This window comes from Uranotaenia lowii, chromosome 1 (assembly GCF_029784155.1).
Source record: "Uranotaenia lowii strain MFRU-FL chromosome 1, ASM2978415v1, whole genome shotgun sequence".
Classification (NCBI taxonomy): domain Eukaryota; kingdom Metazoa; phylum Arthropoda; class Insecta; order Diptera; family Culicidae; genus Uranotaenia; species Uranotaenia lowii.
In genome coordinates this window covers 14,309,945-14,336,971 of record NC_073691.1, presented here as the reverse complement: position 1 = coordinate 14,336,971, position 27,027 = coordinate 14,309,945, and the positions used below count along the sequence as shown (strand labels likewise).

Here is a 27,027-nt window from a genome sequence, read left to right as displayed (position 1 = left end):
TGTCAAAATGTCAAACATTTCAAAAATGTCAATAATCCCAGAAATGACAAAAATATCAAAAGTGACATTCATTTTAGTAATAGTAGCGAATTTGTCAGCCGGAAATTCCTGAAACCTCGCTTGACCCACTTAGTAACTTTTAATCAGTTTTGTTTTTGTTGGTTGAAACTTCACGTTGTGCGATATAAATTTCCAACGATTCTCATCCTGGCCAATCTCGAAATTGCTTCCAAATTAAATGAACTTTTTTGGTCCGAACAAGGCGCAAGGTTGTGACCAACAACCAAAATAACAACAACACTAGCAGAAAATGGCTCAAAATTTTTCCGAAAAGGCGCTCATAAAACACAGCGATAAACAGTTGAATTTAAATAACGAGTCGAGAAAATTATGTTTATTCCCGTGTGGTCACAACTTTGGGAGCCCCCTTTGCCTTTGTTTTTTTCCTCTCCTGGTTCGGGAGGTTAGTGTCCGTTCCTCTGTTTGAACTTCTAATGTGCTCGGATTGTGGCGTGATTTATGAGGCCACTCCAAGTCCAGCTTCACTTGGATGCTTGGGCTGATTTGGCAATGATGAAATTCGTTGCCATAGGTTGTGCTGTTCATCATCCTGCCGGCCAGAACGATCCCGTGAATTGCTTCATTCAGCCGGAAAATTGTTTTTTTTTCTCGGTTGCAGTTTTACATGATGCAGTATTTTTTGTCGGATTGGATTGAAATTGAAGTGGTTAAAATTTAATGTTTTACGATTACAACTTATGGAAAACTGGCAACACTGCTGATATTCATACTTACAAGCCATTTTGTGTATAGGAACTACAGAGTTCTCAGTTTCACTTACTGACAAATATAATTTAGAAAAATATGAAATCAAAATATTTGATTTTTAAGTCACCCTAACAAAAACACAATTGCAGTGCAATAAATCAATGCAGAAAAGTCGCGTTGATTAAAATGTTCTTCATTGCTTTATTTCTGTTTAAAAAAAAACAGAGCATACATTGTGAAATGAATTGTTGCCATTTTTTTAACCTTCATCCCAATAAAGGGTTCGAATTAGAAAAAAAATCCTTCAAACGTTTCGCTCGAACACTCATCAAATGGAATCGTTTAGGGGTTTCCAACAGATTAATGAGCTACACATAAATTCCATATCTCGTTTTACTAATCCCGTACCTAATAACCGGACTGGGAAGTTAGTTGGTGCTGGAGTAGGAACGAGGAAAAATTGGTGGGTGTCGGGTTTACTGGTCCATAAACCAAAGTAATGTGTCGCAATTCATTAGTCGGTTGGTTTCACGTGACAATCGTGAGCGATGGGAAAAGCTCCCGGCCGAAAATGAAAGAGAGTGTGGTTGAAGGGAGAAAGCCTTTAAGATTAGCAACTTTATGGCAAATCTACAATCAAGGTAGCTCTCCATTTGTGCGAAGACTAATGGCAAAATGTAATCCGGATGATTGGGTTGTAGTTTTTGTTTCAATAGACAATTTTGACATTTAAGTTGAATTTTTGACATTTTTTAAAATTTGACAATCATGACATTTTTTGTTGCCATCTACAAAAATATTTTTGACTTTTACGCAATTATGACATCTTTGGCATTTGCCAATTTTCACAATTTTGACAATTTTGACAATTGTGACAATTTTGACAATTTTGAAAATTTTGAAAATTTTGAAAATTTTGACATTTTTGACATTTTTGACATTTTTGTCATTTTTGACATTTTTGACATTTTTGACATTTTTGACATTTTTGACATTTTTGACATTTTTGACATTTTTAACATTTTTAACATTTTTAACATTTTTGACATTTTTGACATTTTTGACATTTTTGACATTTTTGACATTTTTGACATTTTTGACATTTTTGAAATTTTTGAAATTTTTGACATTTTTGACATTTTTGACATTTTTGACATTTTTGACATTTTTGACATTTTTGACATTTTTGACATTTTTGACATTTTTGACATTTTTGACATTTTTGACTTTTTTGACATTTTTGACATTTTTGACATTTTTGACATTTTTGACATTTTTGACATTTTTGACATTTTTGACATTTTTGACATTTTTGACATTTCTGACATTTTTGACATTTTTGACATTTTTGACATTTTTGACATTTTTGACATTTTTGACATTTTTGACATTTTTGACATTTTTGACATTTTTGACATTTTTGACATTTTTGACATTTTTGACATTTTTGACATTTTTGACATTTTTGACATTTTTGACATTTTTGACATTTTTGACATTTTTGACATTTTTGACATTTTTGACATTTTTGACATTTTTGACATTTTTGACATTTTTGACATTTTTGACATTTTTGACATTTTTGACATTTTTGACATTTTTGACATTTTTGACATTTTTGACATTTTTGACATTTTTGACATTTTTGACATTTTTGACATTTTTGACATTTTTGACATTTTTGACATTTTTGACATTTTTGACATTTTTGACATTTTTGACATTTTTGACATTTTTGACATTTTTGACATTTTTGACATTTTTGACATTTTTGACATTTTTGACATTTTTGACATTTTTGACATTTTTGACATTTTTGACATTATTGACATTTTTGACATTTTTGATATTTTTGACATTTTTGACATTGTACGGACGCAGGATTCCGTTCTTAGTGTCCCACGAATTGGGTCCCAAACGGCGTCGAAGGATTCGGAATAGCAGGAACAACTTTGGTCATCAACTTGACCAGCGATGGCGGAGCAGAACAAAGGCCGAGAAGCGAAGCGAAATTTTCGGTTGGAGACACGTCCGTAGCGCGCGAATAGGTTTTCAAAGTGATTTTTATTGAAGCATAAAAAATATATACATGTCACTTATATACTAGTATTGGAATTCACTTATCACTTTCTCGTCATGTTTTTTCTCACTCTTAGAACTATATGGTGTGAGTGTGCAGTGTTGTCAATTCAATGTTTTGTGTTGTGTGTTGTGTGAAATTGTGTTTGGTGAAATTCATGTTTGTGTGTAGATAATATTTACATAGAATTTCTTCCCTTAAAGCTATTTCACTTAACATTCGTATTTTATAGTATTTTTTCGTATTTTCTTTGTAATTCATTGATGTCTTCGTATTTTATCGTAATTTATTGTTGTGGACCGCTGTTCATTGTGACTGCGCCGGAACATGCCGCCCCCCTTGAAATGTTCATTTCAACAGCATCTCGATTGGAAGGAACGGCTGTCGCGATGTGTACTGCGATGGAACCTAGGATGATTACTCGTCGTTGTCGTAGTCGGAACCAATCTCGCTGTTCGGAGCCAAAAGTTGAGCAGCGGCCGGAAGTGTGGATGGAGCCTGAAGATCAATTGTGGGAGATGGTTGGGGAGTGCAGCTCGGAGCGGAAGGCTGACGCTCGGATTCCGTGACTGTGGAGGCTTCACAATGTGGGAGCGGGCACATTTTGCGGATTGAGCAACGGCGGATTTGGTTTCCATCACACAGCACGTCTGCAACTCTGCCACACGCATCGTCGCCAACAATCGTCTTCAGGACTCGAGCGATGGGCCATTTCGTAGGAGGCAAGTTGTTGTCTTCGACCAGAACCATGTCACCGACGGCTAGATTCGGGTGTTTACCGGGCCATTTTTGGAGACGCTGTAGAGTGGGCAAGTATTCGACGTACCAGCGATCCCAAAGCGTTTGGAGAACACGCTGTTGGTCTTGCCAGCGGGACAGGTGATTGGAGGGTAGCGAGGTAAGGTTTGGTTCGGGAAGAGCTAGGATTGGACCACCGATTAGGAAATGGCCTGGAGTTAGGGCCTCGAGGTCTGTAGGATCGTTGGAACGGGGAGTAAGCGGCCGGGAGTTGAGGCACGCTTCGATTTGTGCGACCGTAGTGGTCATTTCCTCTTGCGTCTGAAGGACATCAAGAGTCACGCGATGTAGGTGATGTTTCACGGACTTGACGCAAGCTTCCCACAACCCTCCAAAGGTGGGTGAGCGTGGTGGGATGAAATGGAAAGCGATTCCCATTCGAGCTGTTGTTCTGGCAATCTCGGACTGATGCCGTTGCGACAGGAAGAGAACACGAAGTTCTTCCAGCTGGTTCTTTGCGCCGACGAAATTCGTAGCGTTGTCGCAGTAAATTTCTGATGGACGTCGTCTCCGGGAGCAGAACCGTTTCAGCGCTGCGATGAAAGCGTCGGATGTAAGGCTCATTACCAGTTCGAGGTGTGCGGCCTTGGTAACCATGCAAACGAAGACGCAAATGTAGGATTTGATTGGGCCCTGTTTGCGAGGTGGTTTCAAGTACACTGGACCCATGAAATCGACTCCGGTGCTAGTGAATGGAAGCGATGGTGTAACGCGTACAGCAGGAAGATGTGCCATAACTTGCTGAGCGAATCTCGGTTTGTTGCGGAAACAGACGATGCATTGGTGGACTGTATTACGGGCTTTATTTGGACCATCTATTGGCCAGTAACGACGACGAACTGCTGCCAATAGATGCGAAGGTCCAGCGTGAAGCGTTTCTTCATGGGCGTCGAGGAAGATAAGATCCGTGATGAAATGCTTCTTCGGAATGAGAAACGGATACTTTCGGTCGAATGGAATTGGAGCGTTTTTGAGGCGACCTCCCACACGAATCAACTGTTCATTTTGGTCCATGAACGGGCGAAGTTTCAGCAACGGAGATTTCTGCGAAACGGTCGAGCCTTGCCGTAAACGTTTGTGATCTTCAGCGAACTCTTCGAGCTGCACGCATTGCAGAAGTGACAACTCTGCCGAACGAATCTCGGAAGGTACCAGAAATCCTACGGTGCGTGCATGTTCCAATAACTTACAGTTATTCATGAAACGCTTGCAAAGGGCGATGATTCGAAGTAGGCGATAGTAGCTATCAAAATAGCACAACGTTTCTCGGGTCCAGGACTCTTGGTGAGTGCAAACTGCGGAAATAGGAACGGATTTCCTTTTCTCGGTGTCTACTTCTGGCGGCGACTGGGTTTTCCAGGAATACGCGGACGCAGGCCAATGTTGAGGAGGACGAAGCAGCCATTTTGGACCATTCCACCACAATTCATTGCCAACGATGGATTCTGGAGTCAAACCACGCGAAATGTGGTCAGCCGGATTGTCTTCAGTAGGCACATGCAGCCACGTAGCGGTCTCAGTTAACTGCTGAATCTGCGATACCCGATTGGCGACGAAGGAATTCCAATTCGATGGATCGCGCGAAATCCAGTGCAGTGTGATTGTAGAATCTGACCACAGAAACCGGGGACATTGGAGTTGAAGGCTCTCCAGCAGTTGATTCTGTAGATTAGCCAAACGAAGACTAGCACACAACTCCAGACGTGCGAGGGTAGGTCTACGCTTCTCAGTTGGGGCAACCCTGGATTTTGCTGTCATCAGGCGGACAGTGACTGCACCCGATGCGGATATCGAACGAAGGTAGATGCAGGCACCGTATGCACGCAGCGAAGCATCAGCAAACCCATGAAGCTCTAAAGTGGCTAGCTTCTCCGTCAACACGAAGCGAGGAATCGAAAGCTGCGACAAAATCAGGAGCTGCGAAGATATCTCCATCCACTGGTCGGAAATACTTGTGGGAACCGGATCATCCCAGCCTAACTGCATTTCCCAAAGGAGCTGGATCAGCATTTTCGCACGAACAATCACCGGACCAACTAACCCAAGCGGATCGAACAAGCTGCAGATATGCGACAGGATATTTCGCTTGGTCGAAGGGACGTCTGGCCATTCAGGAACTTTGAACAGAAGCTCATCGGAGGTAAGCTTCCAAAATAAGCCGAGTGCTTTGATTGGAGACGAACGATCAAGTTCCAAAACGGAGGCCTGTTCTCGAAGCTCTGCTGGAAACTGCTCAACTACTTCTGGAACATTGGATGCGTATTTACAGAGAGGAAAACCACAGGAATTCAGCATCAGAGACGTTTCTCGTATAGCTGTGACTGCTTCCTCCACTGTATCGAACCCACGCATAACGTCGTCAACGTAGAAACCTTGTTTGACTACGGGACCTGCTTTCGGAAAATTCTGGGCTTCATCGTCGGCTATTTGCTGCAGACATCGTGTTGCTAGGTACGGTGCGGTGGTGGTGCCATAGGTGACCGTCGTGAGCTCGTACGTACGAAGTGGTTCCGAAGAAGATTCACGCCAGAGAATCCGCTGATAAGCCCGATCTTCCTCTGCTACCCAGATTTGGCGGTACATTTTCGTCACGTCAGCTGTTACGACAACAGGATGCATCCGAAACCGTAGAATGATCGAAATCATGTCATCCTGAACAGTTGGACCCTTCAGCAGCAAATCGTTGAGGCTAAAACCCGAAGTGGTTTTGCAGGAACCGTCGAACACTACTCGCAGCTTCGTAGAAGAACTGTCCGGCTTAAAAACAGCATGATGTGGCAAATAGAAATGGCGACCCGGAGCATCCTCGACAGCATCAACCAATTTCATATGTCCAAGCGCAAGATATTCGGACATGAACGAGGAATATTGTGCCTTGAGATCGGAATTCTGCTCAAGACGTTTTTCGAGGCAGTAGAATCGACGAGTGGCAATAGCACGCGAATTTCCCAGCTGACCAATAAGTTCCGGTTTTTTGGGTAGGCTAACGATGTAACGTCCGGAATCATCCCTGCGAGTTGTTGATTCGAAGTGGTTCTCACAAAGGCGCTCCTCAACTGACAACGTAGAATTTGTCTGGCACATTTCAAGCTCCCAAAATCTGCTAACGCTCTGCTCAAGATCGTGGAACGTCGACAGGTTACAATGGACCCGAACTTCATCAGCATTGGAACCGCTGTCGTGAAAACCGGATACGAGCCAACCAAACACCGAATTCTGGAGCATCGGTTTTCCGTCGCCAAGTTTGGAGTGACCGCTTTGCAAGAGCTCGAAGAAAACCCGTGCACCAATCACCATATCGATGGGACCACGCGTAGCAAACGATGGATCGGCGAGACGAATGTTCTCCGGAATGGCCCAGTCGTTAACATCGATGGTGCAAGTTGGAAGATCGCTGGTCACCTTATCCATCACAATAAACTCAAGCGGAACTCGGAAGTTGTTGAACCGTGAGGCAACCGTAGCGACAGTCGAAAACAGCGAAACTGCAGAAATATTTCCACCAATGCCAGCAATCTCTGTGTTCCCTGGAGTCTTCCGCGAATTCAGAAGACGACGAAACCTTTCAGTCATGAGATTCGGCTGCGAAGCGCTATCAAGCAGAACTCGAGCGAAGAACGAAGTACCCTTAGGACCGAGGACTTTGACAACAGCAGTGGCGAGAAATACTTGGTTCGAAGGGGAGAGGTCGAGACGTTTGGTCCCCGAGTGCGTATTGGCGGAGAGGCTGAGAGGAACAGGAACAGGAAGCGAACTATCGACACCAGCGAAATTGGAAACGGAAGGCTGCTTCGGAACTTGATTTGTACCAGATCCTCTTGCTTTATCCACATCTGGATTGTGTAGTAGCGTGTGATGCTTGGTTCCGCATACTCGGCAGGCTCCGTACTTGCAGGTAGCGAACGAATGCTTTCCAAAGAGGCAGTTGACACACAATCCAGATTTTTTCACGACCGCAGCACGTTGAGTAACTGACATGTGTTTGAACTGCTCGCAGAAATACAAACGATGTCCCTTCCCGCACGCCGCACAGTTGTCGTTGGATTTGACCTCGGTAGCAGCATTCACGCTCTGGAGATTGGGTCTGGAGTCACGCACTGGTCGATCGGACTGCAACGTCTCTAGCTCCATCACGTACTCACGGATAAACTTGATCAGCTCGTCGTACGTCGGCATCTTTTTTTTATCCGCTGCTCGCTGCCACTCGCGAGGCGTGTTGTGATCCAGCCGCGCTGACACCATGTGCACCAGAAGTGAACTCCAGCCTTTCGTGTTCTCGCCCAGCTTCTCCAAAACTCCTAAGTTGTTCTCGAAGTCGCCGACCAAACTTGTCAATTCCCGTGGACATTCCTTGCGCACCTTCTCCACTTTGAACAACGCCTCAATGTGACTGCGTACCAGGATGTTCAAGTTCTGGTACCGATCAGTCAACATTTTCAGCGCCACCGAATAGTTGTTACCCGTGACAGACATTTTCTCAACAAGTTTCAGTGCCTCTCTTCGAAGAGTCGACTTGAGGTAGTGAAACTTCTGCACATCTGACAAGTCTGCATTGTTGTGCACTAGCGAATCGAACGTGTCGTAGTAAGAAAACCACCGTAAAATACTGCCACTGAATTCCGGCAGTTTAATATCCGGCAACTTCAGGGCCCGAAAAGAATGACCCGATGAACCTGACAATGGTGCTGGCGTGCGGGGTACCTCTAGCGATGCGTAAAACGCTTTAAGCGTGAAGTAATCCTCTTCGAAAGCAGGCATATCCTTTGCGAAATCTGTCCCAGTATTTTCCTCCTCCTCAAGGCTCTCAAGATTCAATGAGGCTTGGCAAAATTTCTTATAATTACTCTCAAGAGCATTTTTCCGAGCTAAAGCTTGCTCAACTTGCGTATCCGGGTCGAAATTTTGCATGAAATTCATGGCTCGTTCCATTGAATCTCGAGCCTGGCGATAAATCACCAAGTTTTTCTTAAACTCCACTTCTTTTTTCATCGCTTAGCGGAAAAAATTAAAAAAAACCGCAAAATACCGAAAAAATATTTTTTTTTGTTTTCAAATATTTTCCAGTGGTACTGAGAGGGTTAAAATACCCGAAAAATCGATAATCGCAATCGATTCGCAAAAATTCAAAAATAAAAAAACTTTTCAAAAATATTTTTGAATTAGGCACTTTTTGTGCTACTGGTACTTGAAGGGTTAATAGTGAGCTCCAAATTGATCTTCTATGGCCTACAGCAATGGCCGACGAACAATGTTCGATGATAAAAAAATATCCGAAATATGCACCAATTGTGCAAACTTTTTACACGGAACCGTTTCCGGCGAAAGAATAATGGGCATATGACTTACCGGACCGGTCCAACCTACGGTTTGTTGATGTTGACAAATCGAGAAAAATTCACCCGGGATGTTTCCAGCGAAGTTCAAAATGTTCCGTCGGACGTCGAATTTTGCAAAGAAGCCTCAATCACGCACTCGGGACCGATGACCAACCCCCCTGGAAGTCGAAAACAAGTAAGTAATTTCGTGAAAATAACCGCAAAGTACTGGAACGATACTTCCTTCCAGGTATGCTGCTGGTTCCGCGGTGATTGATTGCTGCTGCTGGTGCTGATGAGCAAATTAATTGCTTCTGCTGCTGATGATCGATGTGCGCTTTCTGCTGCTGTTGCTGGTGGTGAACGCCGAAGATGATTCCCCAGGCCTGGCAGGTACGTGCGCGATTCAATCCGGGATGAAGGACCATGTACGGACGCAGGATTCCGTTCTTAGTGTCCCACGAATTGGGTCCCAAACGGCGTCGAAGGATTCGGAATAGCAGGAACAACTTTGGTCATCAACTTGACCAGCGATGGCGGAGCAGAACAAAGGCCGAGAAGCGAAGCGAAATTTTCGGTTGGAGACACGTCCGTAGCGCGCGAATAGGTTTTCAAAGTGATTTTTATTGAAGCATAAAAAATATATACATGTCACTTATATACTAGTATTGGAATTCACTTATCACTTTCTCGTCATGTTTTTTCTCACTCTTAGAACTATATGGTGTGAGTGTGCAGTGTTGTCAATTCAATGTTTTGTGTTGTGTGTTGTGTGAAATTGTGTTTGGTGAAATTCATGTTTGTGTGTAGATAATATTTACATAGAATTTCTTCCCTTAAAGCTATTTCACTTAACATTCGTATTTTATAGTATTTTTTCGTATTTTCTTTGTAATTCATTGATGTCTTCGTATTTTATCGTAATTTATTGTTGTGGACCGCTGTTCATTGTGACTGCGCCGGAACAGACATTTTTGACATTTTTGACATTTTTGACATTTTTGACATTTTTGACATTTTTGACATTTTTGACATTTTTGACATTTTTGACATTTTTGACATTTCCGACATTTTTGACATTTTTGACATTTTTGACATTTTTGACATTTTTGACATTTTTGACATTTTTGACATTTTTGACATTTTTGACATTTTTGACATTTTTGACATTTTTGATATTTTTGACATTTTTGACATTTTTGACATTTTTGACATTTCTGACATTTTTGACATTTTTGACATTATTGATATTTTTGACATTATTGACATTTTTGACATTTTTGACATTTTTGACATTTCTGACATTTTTGACATTTTTGACATTTTTGACATTTTTGACATTTTTGACATTTTTGACATTTTTGACATTTTTGACATTTTTGACAGTTTTGACATTTTTGACATTTTTGATATTTTTGACATTTTTGACACTTTTGACATTTTTGATATTTTTGACATTTTTTTACATTTTATACATTTTTGACATTTTTGACATTTGTGACATTTGTGACATTTTTTGAAATTTTTTACATTTTTTACATTTTTGTCATTTTTGTAATTTTTGTAATTTTTGTCATTTTTGACATTTGACATTTTTGACATTTTTGACATTTCTGACATTTTTGACATTTTTGACATTTTTGACATTTTTGACATTTTTGACATTTTTGACATTTTTGACATTTTTGACATTTTTGACATTTTTGACATTTTTGACATTTTTGACATTTTTGACATTTTTGACATTTTTGACATTTTTGACATTTTTGACATTTTTGACATTTTTAACATTTTTAACATTTTTGACATTTTTGACATTTTTGACATTTTTGACATTTTTGACATTTTTGGCATTTTTGACATTTTTGGCATTTTTGACATTTTTGACATTTTTGACATTTTTGACATTTTTGATATTTTTGACATTTTTGACATTATTGACATTTTTGACATTTTTGACATTTCTGACATTTTTGACATTTTTGACATTTTTGACATTTTTGACATTTTTGACATTTTTGACATTTTTGACATTTTTGACATTTTTGACATTTTTGACATTTTTGACATTTTTGACATTTTTGACATTTTTGATATTTTTGACCTTTTTGGACACTTTTGACATTTTTGATATTTTTGACTTTTTTTTACATTTTTTACATTTTTGACATTTTTGACATTTGTGACATTTGTGACATTTTTTAAAATTTTTTACATTTTTGACATTTTTGTCATTTTTGTAATTTTTGTAATTTTTGTCATTTTTGACATTTGACATTTTTGACATTTTTGACATTTTTGACATTTTTGACATTTCTGACATTTTTGACATTTTTGACATTTTTGACATTTTTGACATTTTTGACATTTTTTACATTTTTAACATTTTTGACATTTTTGACATTTTTGACATTTTTGACATTTTTGACATTTTTGACATTTTTGACATTTTTGATATTTTTGACATTTTTGACATTTTTGACATTTTTGACATTTCTGACATTTTTGACATTTTTGACATTATTGATATTTTTGACATTTTTGACATTATTGACATTTTTGACATTTTTGACATTTTTGACATTTCTGACATTTTTGACATTTTTGACATTTTTGACATTTTTGACATTTTTGACATTTTTGACATTTTTGACATTTTTGACATTTTTGACATTTGTGACATTTGTGACATTTTTTGAAATTTTTTACATTTTTTACATTTTTGTCATTTTTGTAATTTTTGTAATTTTTGTCATTTTTGACATTTGACATTTTTGACATTTTTGACATTTCTGACATTTTTGACATTTTTGACATTTTTGACATTTTTGACATTTTTGACATTTTTGACATTTTTGACATTTTTGACATTTTTGACATTTTTGACATTTTTGACATTTTTGACATTTTTGACATTTTTGACATTTTTGACATTTTTGACATTTTTGACATTTTTGACATTTTTGACATTTTTGACATTTTTGACATTTTTGACATTTTTGACATTTTTGACATTTTTGACATTTTTGACATTTTTGACATTTTTGACATTTTTGACATTTTTGACATTTTTGACATTTTTGACATTTTTGACATTTTTGACATTTTTGACATTTTTGACATTTTTGACATTTTTGACATTTTTGACATTTTTGACATTTTTGACATTTTTGACATTTTTGACATTTTTGACATTTTTGACATTTTTGACATTTTTGACATTTTTGACATTTTTGACATTTTTGACATTTTTGACATTTTTGACATTTTTGACATTTTTGACATTTTTGACATTTTTGACATTTTTGACATTTTTGACATTTTTGACATTTTTGACATTTTTGACATTTTTGACATTTTTGACATTTTTGACATTTTTGACATTATTGACATTTTTGACATTTTTGATATTTTTGACATTTTTGACATTGTACGGACGCAGGATTCCGTTCTTAGTGTCCCACGAATTGGGTCCCAAACGGCGTCGAAGGATTCGGAATAGCAGGAACAACTTTGGTCATCAACTTGACCAGCGATGGCGGAGCAGAACAAAGGCCGAGAAGCGAAGCGAAATTTTCGGTTGGAGACACGTCCGTAGCGCGCGAATAGGTTTTCAAAGTGATTTTTATTGAAGCATAAAAAATATATACATGTCACTTATATACTAGTATTGGAATTCACTTATCACTTTCTCGTCATGTTTTTTCTCACTCTTAGAACTATATGGTGTGAGTGTGCAGTGTTGTCAATTCAATGTTTTGTGTTGTGTGTTGTGTGAAATTGTGTTTGGTGAAATTCATGTTTGTGTGTAGATAATATTTACATAGAATTTCTTCCCTTAAAGCTATTTCACTTAACATTCGTATTTTATAGTATTTTTTCGTATTTTCTTTGTAATTCATTGATGTCTTCGTATTTTATCGTAATTTATTGTTGTGGACCGCTGTTCATTGTGACTGCGCCGGAACAGACATTTTTGACATTTTTGACATTTTTGACATTTTTGACATTTTTGACATTTTTGACATTTTTGACATTTTTGACATTTTTGACATTTCCGACATTTTTGACATTTTTGACATTTTTGACATTTTTGACATTTTTAACATTTTTGACATTTTTGACATTTTTGACATTTTTGACATTTTTGACATTTTTGACATTTTTGACATTTTTGATATTTTTGACATTTTTGACATTTTTGACATTTTTGACATTTCTGACAATTTTGACATTTTTGACATTATTGATATTTTTGACATTATTGACATTTTTGACATTTTTGACATTTTTGACATTTCTGACATTTTTGACATTTTTGACATTTTTGACATTTTTGACATTTTTGACATTTTTGACATTTTTGACATTTTTGACATTTTTGACAGTTTTGACATTTTTGACATTTTTGATATTTTTGACATTTTTGACACTTTTGACATTTTTGATATTTTTGACATTTTTTTACATTTTATACATTTTTGACATTTTTGACATTTGTGACATTTGTGACATTTTTTGAAATTTTTTACATTTTTTACATTTTTGTCATTTTTGTAATTTTTGTAATTTTTGTCATTTTTGACATTTGACATTTTTGACATTTTTGACATTTCTGACATTTTTGACATTTTTGACATTTTTGACATTTTTGACATTTTTGACATTTTTGACATTTTTGACATTTTTGACATTTTTGACATTTTTGACATTTTTGACATTTTTGACATTTTTGACATTTTTGACATTTTTGACATTTTTGACATTTTTGACATTTTTAACATTTTTAACATTTTTGACATTTTTGACATTTTTGACATTTTTGACATTTTTGACATTTTTGACATTTTTGACATTTTTGGCATTTTTGACATTTTTGACATTTTTGACATTTTTGACATTTTTGATATTTTTGACATTTTTGACATTATTGACATTTTTGACATTTTTGAAATTTCTGACATTTTTGACATTTTTGACATTTTTGACATTTTTGACATTTTTGACATTTTTGACATTTTTGACATTTTTGACATTTTTGACATTTTTGACATTTTTGACATTTTTGACATTTTTGACATTTTTGACATTTTTGATATTTTTGACCTTTTTGGACACTTTTGACATTTTTGATATTTTTGACTTTTTTTTACATTTTTTACATTTTTGACATTTTTGACATTTGTGACATTTGTGACATTTTTTAAAATTTTTTACATTTTTGACATTTTTGTCATTTTTGTAATTTTTGTAATTTTTGTCATTTTTGACATTTGACATTTTTGACATTTTTGACATTTTTGACATTTTTGACATTTCTGACATTTTTGACATTTTTGACATTTTTGACATTTTTGACATTTTTGACATTTTTTACATTTTTAACATTTTTGACATTTTTGACATTTTTGACATTTTTGACATTTTTGACATTTTTGACATTTTTGATATTTTTGACATTTTTGACATTTTTGACATTTTTGACATTTTTGACATTTCTGACATTTTTGACATTTTTGACATTATTGATATTTTTGACATTTTTGACATTATTGACATTTTTGACATTTTTGACATTTTTGACATTTCTGACATTTTTGACATTTTTGACATTTTTGACATTTTTGACATTTTTGACATTTTTGACATTTTTGACATTTTTGACATTTTTGACATTTTTGACATTTTTGACATTTTTGACATTTGTGACATTTGTGACATTTTTTGAAATTTTTTACATTTTTTACATTTTTGTCATTTTTGTAATTTTTGTAATTTTTGTCATTTTTGACATTTGACATTTTTGACATTTTTGACATTTCTGACATTTTTGACATTTTTGACATTTTTGACATTTTTGACATTTTTGACATTTTTGACATTTTTGACATTTTTGACATTTTTGACATTTTTGACATTTTTGACATTTTTGACATTTTTGACATTTTTGACATTTTTGACATTTTTAACATTTTTGACATTTTTGACATTTTTGACATTTTTGACATTTTTGACATTTTTGGCATTTTTGACATTTCTGACATTTTTGACATTTTTGACATTTTTGACATTTTTGACATTTTTGATATTTTTGACATTTTTGACATTATTGACATTATTGACATTTTTGACATTTTTGACATTTCTGATATTTTTGACATTTTTGACATTTTTGACATTTTTGACATTTTTGACATTTTTGACATTTTTGACATTTTTGACATTTTTGACATTTTTGACATTTTTGACATTTTTGACATTTTTGACATTTTTGACATTTTTGACATTTTTGACATTTTTGATATTTTTGACCTTTTTGGACACTTTTGACATTTTTGATATTTTTGACTTTTTTTTACATTTTTTACATTTTTGACATTTTTGACATTTGTGACATTTGTGACATTTTTTAAAATTTTTTACATTTTTGACATTTTTGTCATTTTTGTAATTTTTGTAATTTTTGTCATTTTTGACATTTGACATTTTTGACATTTTTGACATTTTTGACATTTTTGACATTTTTGACATTTTTGACATTTCTGACATTTTTGACATTTTTGACATTTTTGACATTTTTGCATTTTTGACATTTTTGACATTTTTGTCATTTTTGACATTTTTGACATTTTTGACATTTTTGACATTTTTGACATTTTTGACATTTTTGACATTTTTGACATTTTTGACATTTTTGACATTTTTGACATTTTTGACATTTTTGACATTTTTGACATTTTTGACATTTTTGACATTTTTGACATTTTTGACATTTTTGACATTTTTGACATTTTTGACATTTTTGACATTTTTGACATTTTTGACATTTTTGACATTTTTGACATTTTTGGCATTTTTGACATTTTTGCCAACATGACATTTGTTATATTTCGAACAGTTCACTTAACACGTCTCAGGTCTCAGTTCTAAGGTCTCAGGTCTCAGGTTTCATGTCTCAAGTCTCAGGTCTCAGGTGTCAGGTTTTAGGTCTCAGGTCTCAATTCTCAGGTCTCAGGTCTCAGGTATTAGATCTTAGGTCTCAGGTCTCAGATCTCAGGTCTCAAGTCTCGGGTCCCAGGTCTCAGGTGTCGTGTCGCAATTGTCAGGTCTCAAGTCTCAATTCAAAACCGTGGAAAAAACCGTGCAAAAAAACGTGTAAAAAAAACTTTTGTGTACATATATGACAACATCGGTGAAAATACGCGTCAATTCAGCCATGGGTCATAGCCAACTCTGATTGTGACCGGAGAACTCGGTTAAATCATGCCGTAGGTGGTGTGTGCTATGAAAGTTTATGGCTTACTTAGCATTGCCTAGTTTAGCACTTTAACTTTAATTTCAGGTATCATCCATGAAGGGTTAACTTTTTTCCCTGTTTTGGAACTTTGATAGTTTTATAAGATTTTAGTAAAAGCTTCACAATTCACATGGCAGTGTTTTGAAAAAAAGTTCAGTTCACGAAAAAACCCCTATTTGGACGATTTCAGCTCGCGCTATCCACCAACAGATGCTATCTCCGTGCTATTTCAGTTACCGGTTACTCCGGAATATTTGAAACCGTACGTCACATCGGAGGATTTCCCAAGAAAGCTATCAGAAGGTCACGCAATTAATGCCATTCAGCTTCCTACAGATGATTTTTTTTCTGTTTCGATGCCTAAATTATCAGGACAACAACGATTTGGCGTGCCGCTTCTATTTACGCGATTAAGCCTGCCCAAGAGCGAGCGAAAAAGGCATAAGATCAGTGCTGTTTGAAGTTCGGTACAGGTTACATACACTTGGAGGCAATCGTGTCGTCGAAGAAAAGAGTGCCTAGTTGTGATGTCGTTCGTTTTTCGGACACTAACGGTTTTGCTGCTGGCGGGAATCAGCGCAGCTGCAGCTGCAGTTCGTAAGTTTCGCTTAAAAATTGTATCGGCTCTCAGGAAAATTTTCTCCAACAAGAATTCGGACACATCAATTCTGGTAGCTTTATTCAGAATTCCAAAAAAAATCGAAGTCGCATGCTTGAGGACCTGAAATTTTGCGTGAATTTTTCTCATAAATTCAAATCTGTCATCGGATAGGAACGGAGAATACTGAGTGTAATGTTATTTTACCTTTGTTACCCAGAAAAAAAAATACAATTATTACCGAGGTTGCCGAAGTCACAGAAATATCTATAGATTCACTGAATTTTGACATCATTTTTACCACAGATTCTGTGTCACAGAACGCAGAATTTTTAAAATATTTACAGATTCCATTCATTTTCCAAATTTCGAACGAATTTTCAACATTTTAATTTATAATGAAAAAGTAATTTTGGTTTTCTTAATTTTAGTTGTCAAAAGGTGATAAGATCGGTAATGTAAATAATTTAAGTTAAAATTTAAAAAAAAAAAACCTAACATCACAGAAAACCATTACAGTTTTTTAGGCAAAATCCCAGAATGTCAGAATTTGTTTCGTCTAAAACACAGATTTGTTCCGGTAACCTTGATCATAACTTCATGAAACAGATTTTAGGAAAAAATCACACAGAAATAACATGCATTACAAATAATCACAGGTTCATAAGGAATGCTATTTTGTTAAATCAATTCTTCCAAAGATGAGTGCATTCTTAAGCTTCAATTTCATGTTTGTTTTGTAAAAACCGATCAAAATTCCAGTGAGAAAAAAGTTAATTTTTTAAAACAATTACGTCTGCTTCGTAAGGGTAAATTGGGGCAAAACATATCGCTTTTTAAGATCTTTTCATCTGTAACTAGTCAGTTTTAAATGTTTTTATGTCTCGATGAACCTCTCAATTCGTGTTATGGAATTGCAATGACCTAAAATGTCATGTTGCTGCGACATTAGTGAGTAAAAACAGAATAGCTTTTCTTTTTTCTGGTTAATTCAGGTCAAATAACACTTCACTCAAATGGCTCCGATTAAAATCCAGAAAATTTTATGTAAGACGAGTATTTAGCTTTTTCTTAAGTTTTAAAATTTGCGGCTTCAAGTTTTTTGGGACATTATTGGGTCAGAATTTTCCGACTCAGCCATGATTTTTTTTTCGCAGAATATTCTTGAAACGCTTTAGTTGTGCTTCCAACCAACTTGGTTTATAATTAGATAATACTGGCCTGAACTGGACGTTTAATTTCAAGCTACTATCACAACTGGCTTGAAATTTTATCGACACGCTCAGGCTGTCCTCTCAACTCGCCTCTCATTTTCAAACGGTCCTCTCAACTCACTTGAAATTTCTATCGATACAATCATGCTGTCCTCTCAAATCACCTTTCAATTTCAAGCTGCCCTCTCAACACGCTTGAAATTTCTGACTGTCAATTTCAAATTGCCCTCTCAACTCACTTGAAATGACTATCGATACGATCAGGCTGTCCTCTCAACTCGTCTTCTACTTTCAAGCTGTCCTTTCAACTCGTCTTCCAATTTCAAGCTTTCCTCTCAACTAGCTTTAAATTTCTGACTGTCAATTTCAAACTGTCCTCTCAACTCGTTTGAAATCTCTATCGATACATTCAGACTGTCATCTCAACTCGCCTTCTAATTTCAAGCTGCCCTCTCAACTCACTCGAAATGTCTATTGATACGTTAAGGCCCTCTCAACTCGCTTTCTAATTTCAAGCTGCCCTTTAAACTCGCTTTAAATTTCTATCGCTACGTTTAGGCTGTCCTCTCAACTCGTCTTCCAATTTCAAGCTGCCCTTTAAACTCGCTTGGAATTTCTATCGCTACGTTTAGGCTGTCCTCTCAACTCGTCTTCCAATTTCAAGCTGTCCTCTCAACTCGCTTGAAATGTCTATCGGTACGTTCAGGCTGTCCTCTCAACTCATCTTCTATTTTCAAGCATTCCTCTCAACTCGCTTGAAATGTCTCTTCAGGCTGTCCTCTCAACTCGTCTTCTAATATCAAGCTGTCCTCTCAACTAGCTTTAAATATCTGACTGCCAATTTCAAACTGTCCTCTAAACTGTTCTCTCAATTCACATTTCAATTTCAAACTACTCTCTCAACTCGCTTGAAATGTCTCTTCAGGCTGTCCTCTCAACTCGTCTTCTAATTTTAAGCTGTCCTTTCAATCCGCTTGAAATTTCCGACTATCAATTTTGAACTGTCTTCTCTACTCGCTTGAAATTCCTATCGATATGTTCAGGCTTTCCCCTCTACTCGCCTCTCAATTTCAGAGTCCCAAATCCGTAGTTCAGAGTCCAAATCTAGCCCTGAGTCTTGAGTTTAGAGTTCAGAGTTCAGAGTCCAAGTTTCAGGGTCCGGAGTCTAAATTTCCAAGTCCTTATTTCAGAGTCCAAAGTTCCGAGTGCAAATCCCGAGTTCAAAATCAGGAGACTAGATTTCAGAGTCCTGAATCCAGAGTCCGGAATCTAGACTCAAAAGTCGCTATTTCAGAGTCAAGTGTTCAGAGTCCTGATTTCAGAGTCCGAGAATCCAGAAATCTATTTTCAGAGTCCAGAACCCAGAGTCCTTTTTGAATCAAAAGTTTGAAATCCAGAATTCAGAGTCTTGAATCCAGAGTACGAAGTCTAGAGTAACACTTTAAAGTCCAGACTTCACAGTCAAACGTCCAGAATTTAGAGTCTTCATTTCGAAGTTTAGAATCCCAGTTTTTAAGGTCTGTTAGAAATCAGAGTCCAAAGTCTAGACTTAAAAGTCTGAATCCAGAGTCCATAGGCGAAACTTTAAAGAACAGGGTCCAGAGTGCCAATTTCAAAATCTGGAGTCAATCCAGATTTCAAAGTCTGGAGTCAATATTCCAGATTTCAGAGATCGGATCTAGAGACCAGATTTCAGAGTCCGGAATACAGAGTCCTTTTTCAGAGTCGAGAATCCAGAGTCTAGATTTCAGAGAGTTCAGAAGCCAGAAAAACAAATTCGTACTCCAAAGTCCAGACTTCCAGAAAGTTTTCAGAATCAAGAATCTAGAGTCCAAAGTTCAGAGTCGTGAGTCCAGATTTCGGGGTTCAGAGTTCAAATTACAGATCCCATATTTCTGAGTCCAGAGTTTAAATTTCAAAATCTGGAGTCCAGAAATTCAAAATCCACAGTCCAGATTTCAGATTCGTGAGTCCAGACTTCGTACAGATTTCAGAGTCCCGAATCCATAGTTAAGAGCCCAAATCTAGCCCTGAATCTAGAGTTTAGAGTTCAGAGTCCAGAGTCCAGAGTCCCTGTTACAGAGTCCGGAGTCTAAATTTTCAAGTCTTTATTTCAGAGGCAAGAGTCTCGAGTGCAAATCCCGAATTCGGGATCAGGAGTCCAGATTTCAGAGTCCTGAATCCAGAGTTCGGAAGCTAGACTCAAAAGTAGCCATTTCAGAGTCAAGTGTTCAGAGTCCGAGAATCCAGAAATCTAATTTCAGAGTCCAGAACCCGAAGTCCTTTTTGAATCAAAAATTTGAAATCCAGAATTCAGAGTCCGGAGTCTAGAGTAACAATTTCGGACTTCAAAGTCCAGACTTCACAGTCAAACGCCCAGAAGTTAGAGTCTTCAGTCTGAAAGTTCCGAGTTCAGATTCCTAGTTTTTAGGCCCTAAAAGACCTTAAACGTCTGAGTCCAGAGTCCAAAGTCGTAACTTTAAATAACAGGGTCCAGAGTGCCAATTTCAGTATCTGGAGTTCAGATTTAAAAGTCTGGAGTCCAGATTCCAGATTCCAGTTTTCAGAGATCTCATCCAGAGTCCAGATTTCAGAGTCCGGAATACAGAGTCCAGAGATACTATTTCAGAGTCGGGAGTCCAGAGTCTAGATTTCAGAAAGTTCAGAGTTCAGAATAACAAATTCGTACTCCAAAGTCCAGACTTCCAGAAAGTTCTCAGAATCGAGAATCTAGAGTCCAAAGTTCAGAGTCGTGAGTCCAGATTTCGGGGTTCAGAATTCAAATCACGGATTCCTTATTTCTAAGTTCCCGAGTCCGGACTTCGTACAGATTTCAGAGTCCCGAATCCATAGTTAAGAGCCCAAATATAGCCCTGAATCTAGAGTTTAGAGTTCAGAGTCCAGAGTCCAGAGTCCCTGTTACAGAGTCCGGAGTTTAACTTTTCAAGTCCTTATTTCAGAGGCAAGAGTCTCGAGTGCAAATCACGAATTCGGGATCAGGAGTTCAGATTGCAGAGTCCTGAATCCAGAGTTCGGAAGCTAGACTCAAAAGTAGCCATTTCAGAGTCAAGTGTTCAGAGTCCGAGAATCCAGAAATCTAATTTCAGAGTCCATAACCCGGAGACCTTTTTGAATCAAAAGTTTGAAATCCAGAAATCAGAGTCCGGAGTCTAGAGTAACAATTTCGGACTTCAAAGTCCAGACTTCACAGTCAAACGCCCAGAAGTTAGAGTCTTCATTTCGAAATCTGAAAGTTCAAAGTTTAGAGTCCCAGTTTTTGAGCTTTAAAAAACCTTAAACGACTGAATCCAGAGTCCAAAGTCGAAACTTCAAAGTACAGGGTCCAGAGTGCCAATTTCAGTATCTGGAGTTCAGATTTCAAAGTCTGGAGTCCAGATTCCAGATTTCAGAGATCGTATCCAGAGAAAAGATTTCAAAGTCCGAAATACAGAGTCCAGAGATCCTATTTTAGAGTCGGGAGTCCAAAGTCTAGATTTCAGAGAGTTCAGAGTTCAGAAAAACAAATTCGAACTCCCAAGTCCAGACTTCCAGAAAGTTCTCAGAATCGAGAATCTAGAGTTCAAAGTTCAGAGTCGTGAATCCAGATTTCAGGGTTCAGAGTTCAAATTACAGATCCCTTATTTCTGAGTCCAGTGTTTAAATTTCAGAATCTGGAGTCCAGATTTATAAGTCGAAAATCCAGAGTCCACAGTCCAGATTTCCGATTCGAGGATCCCGTGTCTTGATTTCAGATTTCGGAGTTCAAATTTTAAAGTCGTGAGTCTGGACTTCGTCTAGATTTCAGAGACCCAAATCCGTATTTTAAAGCCCAAATCTAGACCTGAATCTAGAGTTTAGAGTTCAGAGTCCAGAGTCCCTGTTACAGAGTCCGGAGTTTTAATTTTCAAGTCCTTAATTCAGTGTTCAGAGTCTCGAGTGTAAATCCCGAATTCAGAATCTGAAAACCAGATTTCAGAGTCCTGAATCCAGAATCCGGAATCTAGACTCAAAAGTCGCTATGTCAAAGTCCCGATTTCAGAGTCCAAGAATCCAGAAATCCTGAAGTCCATTTTGAAACAAAAGTTTGAAATCCAGTTTCAGAGGCTTGAATCCAGGATCTGGAGTCCAGAGTAACAATTTCGGACTTCAAAGTCCAGACTTTACAGTCCAACGCCCAGAATTTAGAGTCTTAATTTCGAAGTCTGAAAGTTCAGAGTTTAGAGTCCCAGTTTTTAAGGCCGTTTAGAAATCAGAGACCGAAGTCTAGACTTAAAAGTCTGAGTCCAGAGTCCAAAGTCGTAACTTTAAAGAACAGGGTCCAGAGTGCCAATTTCAGTATCTGGAGTTCAGATTTCAAATTCTGGAGTCCAGAATCCAGATTCCAGATTTCAGAGATCTCATCCAGAGTCCAGATTTCAGAGTCCGGAATACAGAGTCCAGAGATCCTATTTCAGAGTCGGGAGTTCAGAGTCTAGATTTCAGAAAGTTCAGAGTTCAGAATAACAAATTCGTACTCCAAAGTCCAGACTTCCAGAAAGTTCTCAGAATCAAGAATCTAGAGTCCAAAGTTCAGAGTCGTTAGTCCAGATTTCAGGGTTCAGAATTCCAATAACAGATCCCTTATTTCTGAGTTCCCGAGTCTGGACTTCGTACAGATTTCAGAGTCCCGAATCCATAGTTAAGAGCCCAAATCTAGCCCTGAATCTAGAGTTTAGAGTTCAGAGTTCAGAGTCCAGAGTCCCTGTTACAGAGTCCGGAGTCTAAATTTTCAAGTCTTTATTTCAGAGGCAAGAGTCTCGAGTGCAAATCCCGAATTCGGGATCAGGAGTCCAGATTTCAGAGTCCTGAATCCAGAGTTCGGAAGCTAGACTCAAAAGTAGCCATTTCAGAGTCAAGTGTTCAGAGTCCGAGAATCCAGAAATCTAATTTCAGAGTCCAGAACCCGAAGTCCTTTTTGAATCAAAAGTTTGAAAACCAGAATTCAGAGTCTTGAATCCAGAGTACGGAGTCTAGAGTAACACTTCAAAGTCCAGACTTCACAGTCAAACGCCCAGAATTTAGATTCTTCATTTCGAAGACTGAAAGTTCAGAGTTTAGAATCCCAGTTTTTAAGGCCATTTAGGAATCAGAGTCCGAAGTCTAGACTTAAAAGTCTTAATCCAGAGTCCAAAGTCGACTCTTCAAAGTACAGGGCCCAGAGTGCCAATTTCAGTGTCTGGAGTTCAGATTTAAAAATCTGGAGTCCAGATTTCAGAGATCTGATCCAGATTTCAGATTTCAGAGTCCGGAATACAGAGTCCAGAGACCCTATGTCAGAGTCGAGAGTCCAGAGTCTATATTTCAGAGAGTTCAGAGTCCGGAATAACAAATTTGTACTCCAATAGACTTCCAGAAAGTGAAGTGGTTACCGTATCTTGGCAGCCAGTTTACGCCTAATGGTGGTACCAAGAAAGACATCATAACCCAGATCAGGAATCAAGATGGGCATCGAAGAAGAGGCAGACCCAGAAGCTCGTGGCTAGCCGCTGAAATCCGCACAGTTGACGAAAACCTTGGCTGGCATCTTCACTTGCGGCCAGCCAAGGTTTTCTTGGCTCTGGATCGCGAACAGTGGACATCTTTTATCTCAGCCCTATGCGTCGGTCAATCGGCGCCGGTCCCTTAGACTTCGGAGTCCAGAGCCCAAAATTTCGAGTCCCAGTTTTAGAGTTCGGGAGTTCCGGGAGATTTTAGAGTCTTGCTTCAAAAGTCTTGAGACTAGAATACGTAAAAATTTCAGAGTCCTGAGTCCTTAGTCCAGAGTCCGGAGTCCAGATGTTTGAGTCCTGAATCTAAAATCCAGAGTCCAGAGTCCCAATTTCAGAGTCAAGATTTCAGACTCTAGAGCCCAAGATCCAGAGTCGTAATTACAGAATCCAGAGTCCATAATGCAGAATCCCAATTCCAAAATCCGGATCCAGAGTCTGGAGTCCGGAGTCCAGAGTTTAAAATCAAGAATCCAAACTGTATCACTGCAATCGAAAGATTCCCTTCAAATCAACCACGGTATGAGAAAAGTTCAGGTACCGATATCCGGTACAACCTTCTTCAGTTAGCGTTTTCGATCCAGAATTCGGATACGGAATCAAGTGTCAGGTTCAGAATTCGGATCAGGATTGCGGTATCATAATCCAGTTTAGTATTAGAATCAGGGTCCAGATTCAAGATCAGAACCCGAAGTAAAAATCCATGATCTGGGATTAGGGTCCAGGATTAGGATCCGGAATCAGGTATCGATAGCAGAATTCGCAATCCGGATTCAAAGTCCAGAACCAGGGATGGTATAAAGGATCAAGGATGGAAAAATCTTGAACTATGATCACAATTTGTATTAGAATTCGTAATCAGGATCCATGATCAAAGGATTCAAGTCGTGTTTAGGATTCAGGATGAAGATCAGATTGCAGGATCGTGATTCGTGATTTCACTTCATTGTCCGAGTTCAGTGTTCAGGATCAGAATCCGGGATCTACGATCCCAAATCCAAGATCGGACTTCAGGCTCAGAATCCGAGATAGTGATCCATGATCATGTCCAGAAGATAAGATCCGTATTTGTGATCTTTTCTCAGGTATTCAGGTTCAGGGATTAGGATTACTATGGGAGTCCACTGACGTGATCGTAATCAGCAAACAGGACAAGAGTCAGCATCTAAATTCAGGGTCAGGATCAAAGCTCAGGATCAGGATGAGTATACAGAATCAAAATTTGGAATTGTGATGCTGGGTCAGCAGTGGAATTAGGATTTGAGTAAAAATCTTGATCAAAATGGGGACCATTTCTGTTTTGGAAGTTGTTTTTCGTAGTCGCACGTAAGTTGAAGTGATATCTAACGTTAAAGAGTCAACCGCAGGTTTAAAGTTTAAGTTTAAAGTCCGTGAAGTTGTTCAACCTCACTTATCTAATCTGCTCGTTTATTTCAAGAAATGCTCATTGTAATTCTAAGATAACCTAACCAACGTCACATGTTCAAATGTGGACATCTAGTTCATGAGGTCGCGTATTTTCCACCTAAACCGGGATGGGTATGAACCCCATCAGCTACTAACCAAACAACGATTTCTTCTGTTCTCAGCAAGCGAAGTCCCGTGTACTACACCAGTTCGAAAGCCTGGTTTCTGTGTGGACATCCGGAGATGCGCCAACATCTACAGAATAGTTACCGATCCCAATCCCCCACTGATTGGGCTCGCCAACTACATCCGGAAAGCCGCTTGTACCCTTCCGAGAGTTGAACGTAGCGTCTGTTGTGTGCCGTCCGAAATCGACCTCAAAGCTAAAGTAGTCGCATTACCGACGAAATGTGGCCAGGCCGTGACCGATCGAATTGCGTATGGCAATGTGACCAAAGTGTTTGACTTTCCGTGGATGGCTGTGCTCAAGTACAAAACCATTGCAGGCTATATGACCGACGCATGTGGAGGAACCTTGATCCACAAGCGCTATGTCCTAACTGCGGCTCATTGCCTGAGAACCCCGAGCAAAATTCAAATGTAAGTTTCTAACATTGAGTAATCCAAAGAGACAATCAACTAACGATTCCACTTTCAAGACACACCGTACGACTTGGCGAACATGACAAGAGCTCCGAAATCGACTGTAACATCTACAGAAACCCAAGAGGAATGGTAATACAAGAAGAATGCGCCAAGAAGCCTGTAGATTACGGAATCGAATCCATGGTACTTCACGAAAACTATAATAAACCCACGAGAAGCAACGACATCGGTCTGATAAGGTTGGACAGGGACGTGAAGATGGATGGTAATGAAGCGAACTTCTCTTAATACCTGAAATATCTAATCATACACCGTCTTGCAGATCACATCCACCCGATTTGCCTGCCAGTAACGCCGGCCTTACGATCGTTGGAATTGAAACGCTACCTAGTAACAGGTTGGGGAACTACCGAAAACCAAATAGGATCAGACGTTTTGCTCAGCGCTGTTCTGCCGAGTGTGAGTAATGAGGACTGCAACAAACGATGGCAAAAGTTCAACGCACGCGTATACGATACGGATATGTGCGCGGGCGGTGAGAACTTTGTGGACTCTTGCGAAGGTGATTCTGGTGGACCGCTAGGTTTCCCTGCCACATATAACGGAGTTCGATTCGTGCAGTTCGGGGTGGTTGCACGAGGTGGCTCTTTCTGTGGTGCTGAAAATAGGCCTGGAATATACACCCGAGTAGCACCCTATATGGATTGGATAATGGCAAACATCGAACCATAGATTCCGAAACTAATTTTCCAATGAAATAAAACTTAACCTCTGCAAACTGTAAAAAAACATTTCATCATTGTATCCCAATCACGAGATTTGCCCGAGTTTTAAGTTCTCAGCCCAATCAGATGTAACGTTGATGGAACTGGTGCTCAGTTAGGATCCAGATTGTTCAAGGTTTGCTTCGCGTCCGTTGACTGAACGGGAGACACGCGACCTACCTCACCGAATATCGTCACGACAGCTCAGCCGTCGTTTGTAAGGACGATGGAGAGAGATTATTAACTCGGAAATGCCTATCGGCCGAGAGAGTGTCGCGATCGCAATCATTGGTCATCGGCTACACATCTCCCCCTACACAAAAAAGGCAGAAAACAGAAACAGAATGTTGTGGATGCAAAAATATGCACACATATGCGTGTTTGATTTCTTTTCCCCGAACTTCCATCAAACTATTCTTGTTAGCGTAGTTTACATCTTCTTTTGTGCTTATTTATGTCAATAATATTTCAAATCTACGATTTTTAACATTTAGGACGAACATTCAGGCGTTCCGCTACTCATTTAAAACGGTTTTATTAACTATCGATAGACAGCGATCGACTGGCCCACACACGTGGTAGCAAAAAGAAAAGCTTTCTATTAATCGAACCTTTCCCGATGAAGCTGGACAATCTTCAAGAACTTGGACGAATA

The 27,027-nt window shown here is 38.1% G+C and overlaps 2 protein-coding genes across 2 annotated transcripts; one reads left to right on the top strand and one right to left on the bottom strand.

Annotated features, from left to right (window-relative positions):
- Positions 1-3,265: 3,265 nt before the first annotated feature.
- LOC129757880 (uncharacterized) lies at positions 3,266-8,635 on the bottom strand. The gene has a single exon (XM_055755255.1). The coding sequence runs from the start codon at positions 8,633-8,635 to the stop codon at positions 3,266-3,268; it is 5,370 nt and encodes a 1,789-aa protein (XP_055611230.1).
- Positions 8,636-16,747: 8,112 nt separating this feature from the next.
- Positions 16,748-26,378, top strand: LOC129740702 (serine protease grass-like). Its single transcript, XM_055732466.1, has 4 exons — positions 16,748-16,855; positions 25,185-25,602; positions 25,662-25,873; positions 25,931-26,378. The coding sequence occupies exons 1-4, from the start codon at positions 16,786-16,788 to the stop codon at positions 26,338-26,340; spliced, it is 1,110 nt and encodes a 369-aa protein (XP_055588441.1). The 5' UTR covers positions 16,748-16,785; the 3' UTR covers positions 26,341-26,378.
- The last annotated feature ends 649 nt before the right edge of the window (positions 26,379-27,027 follow it).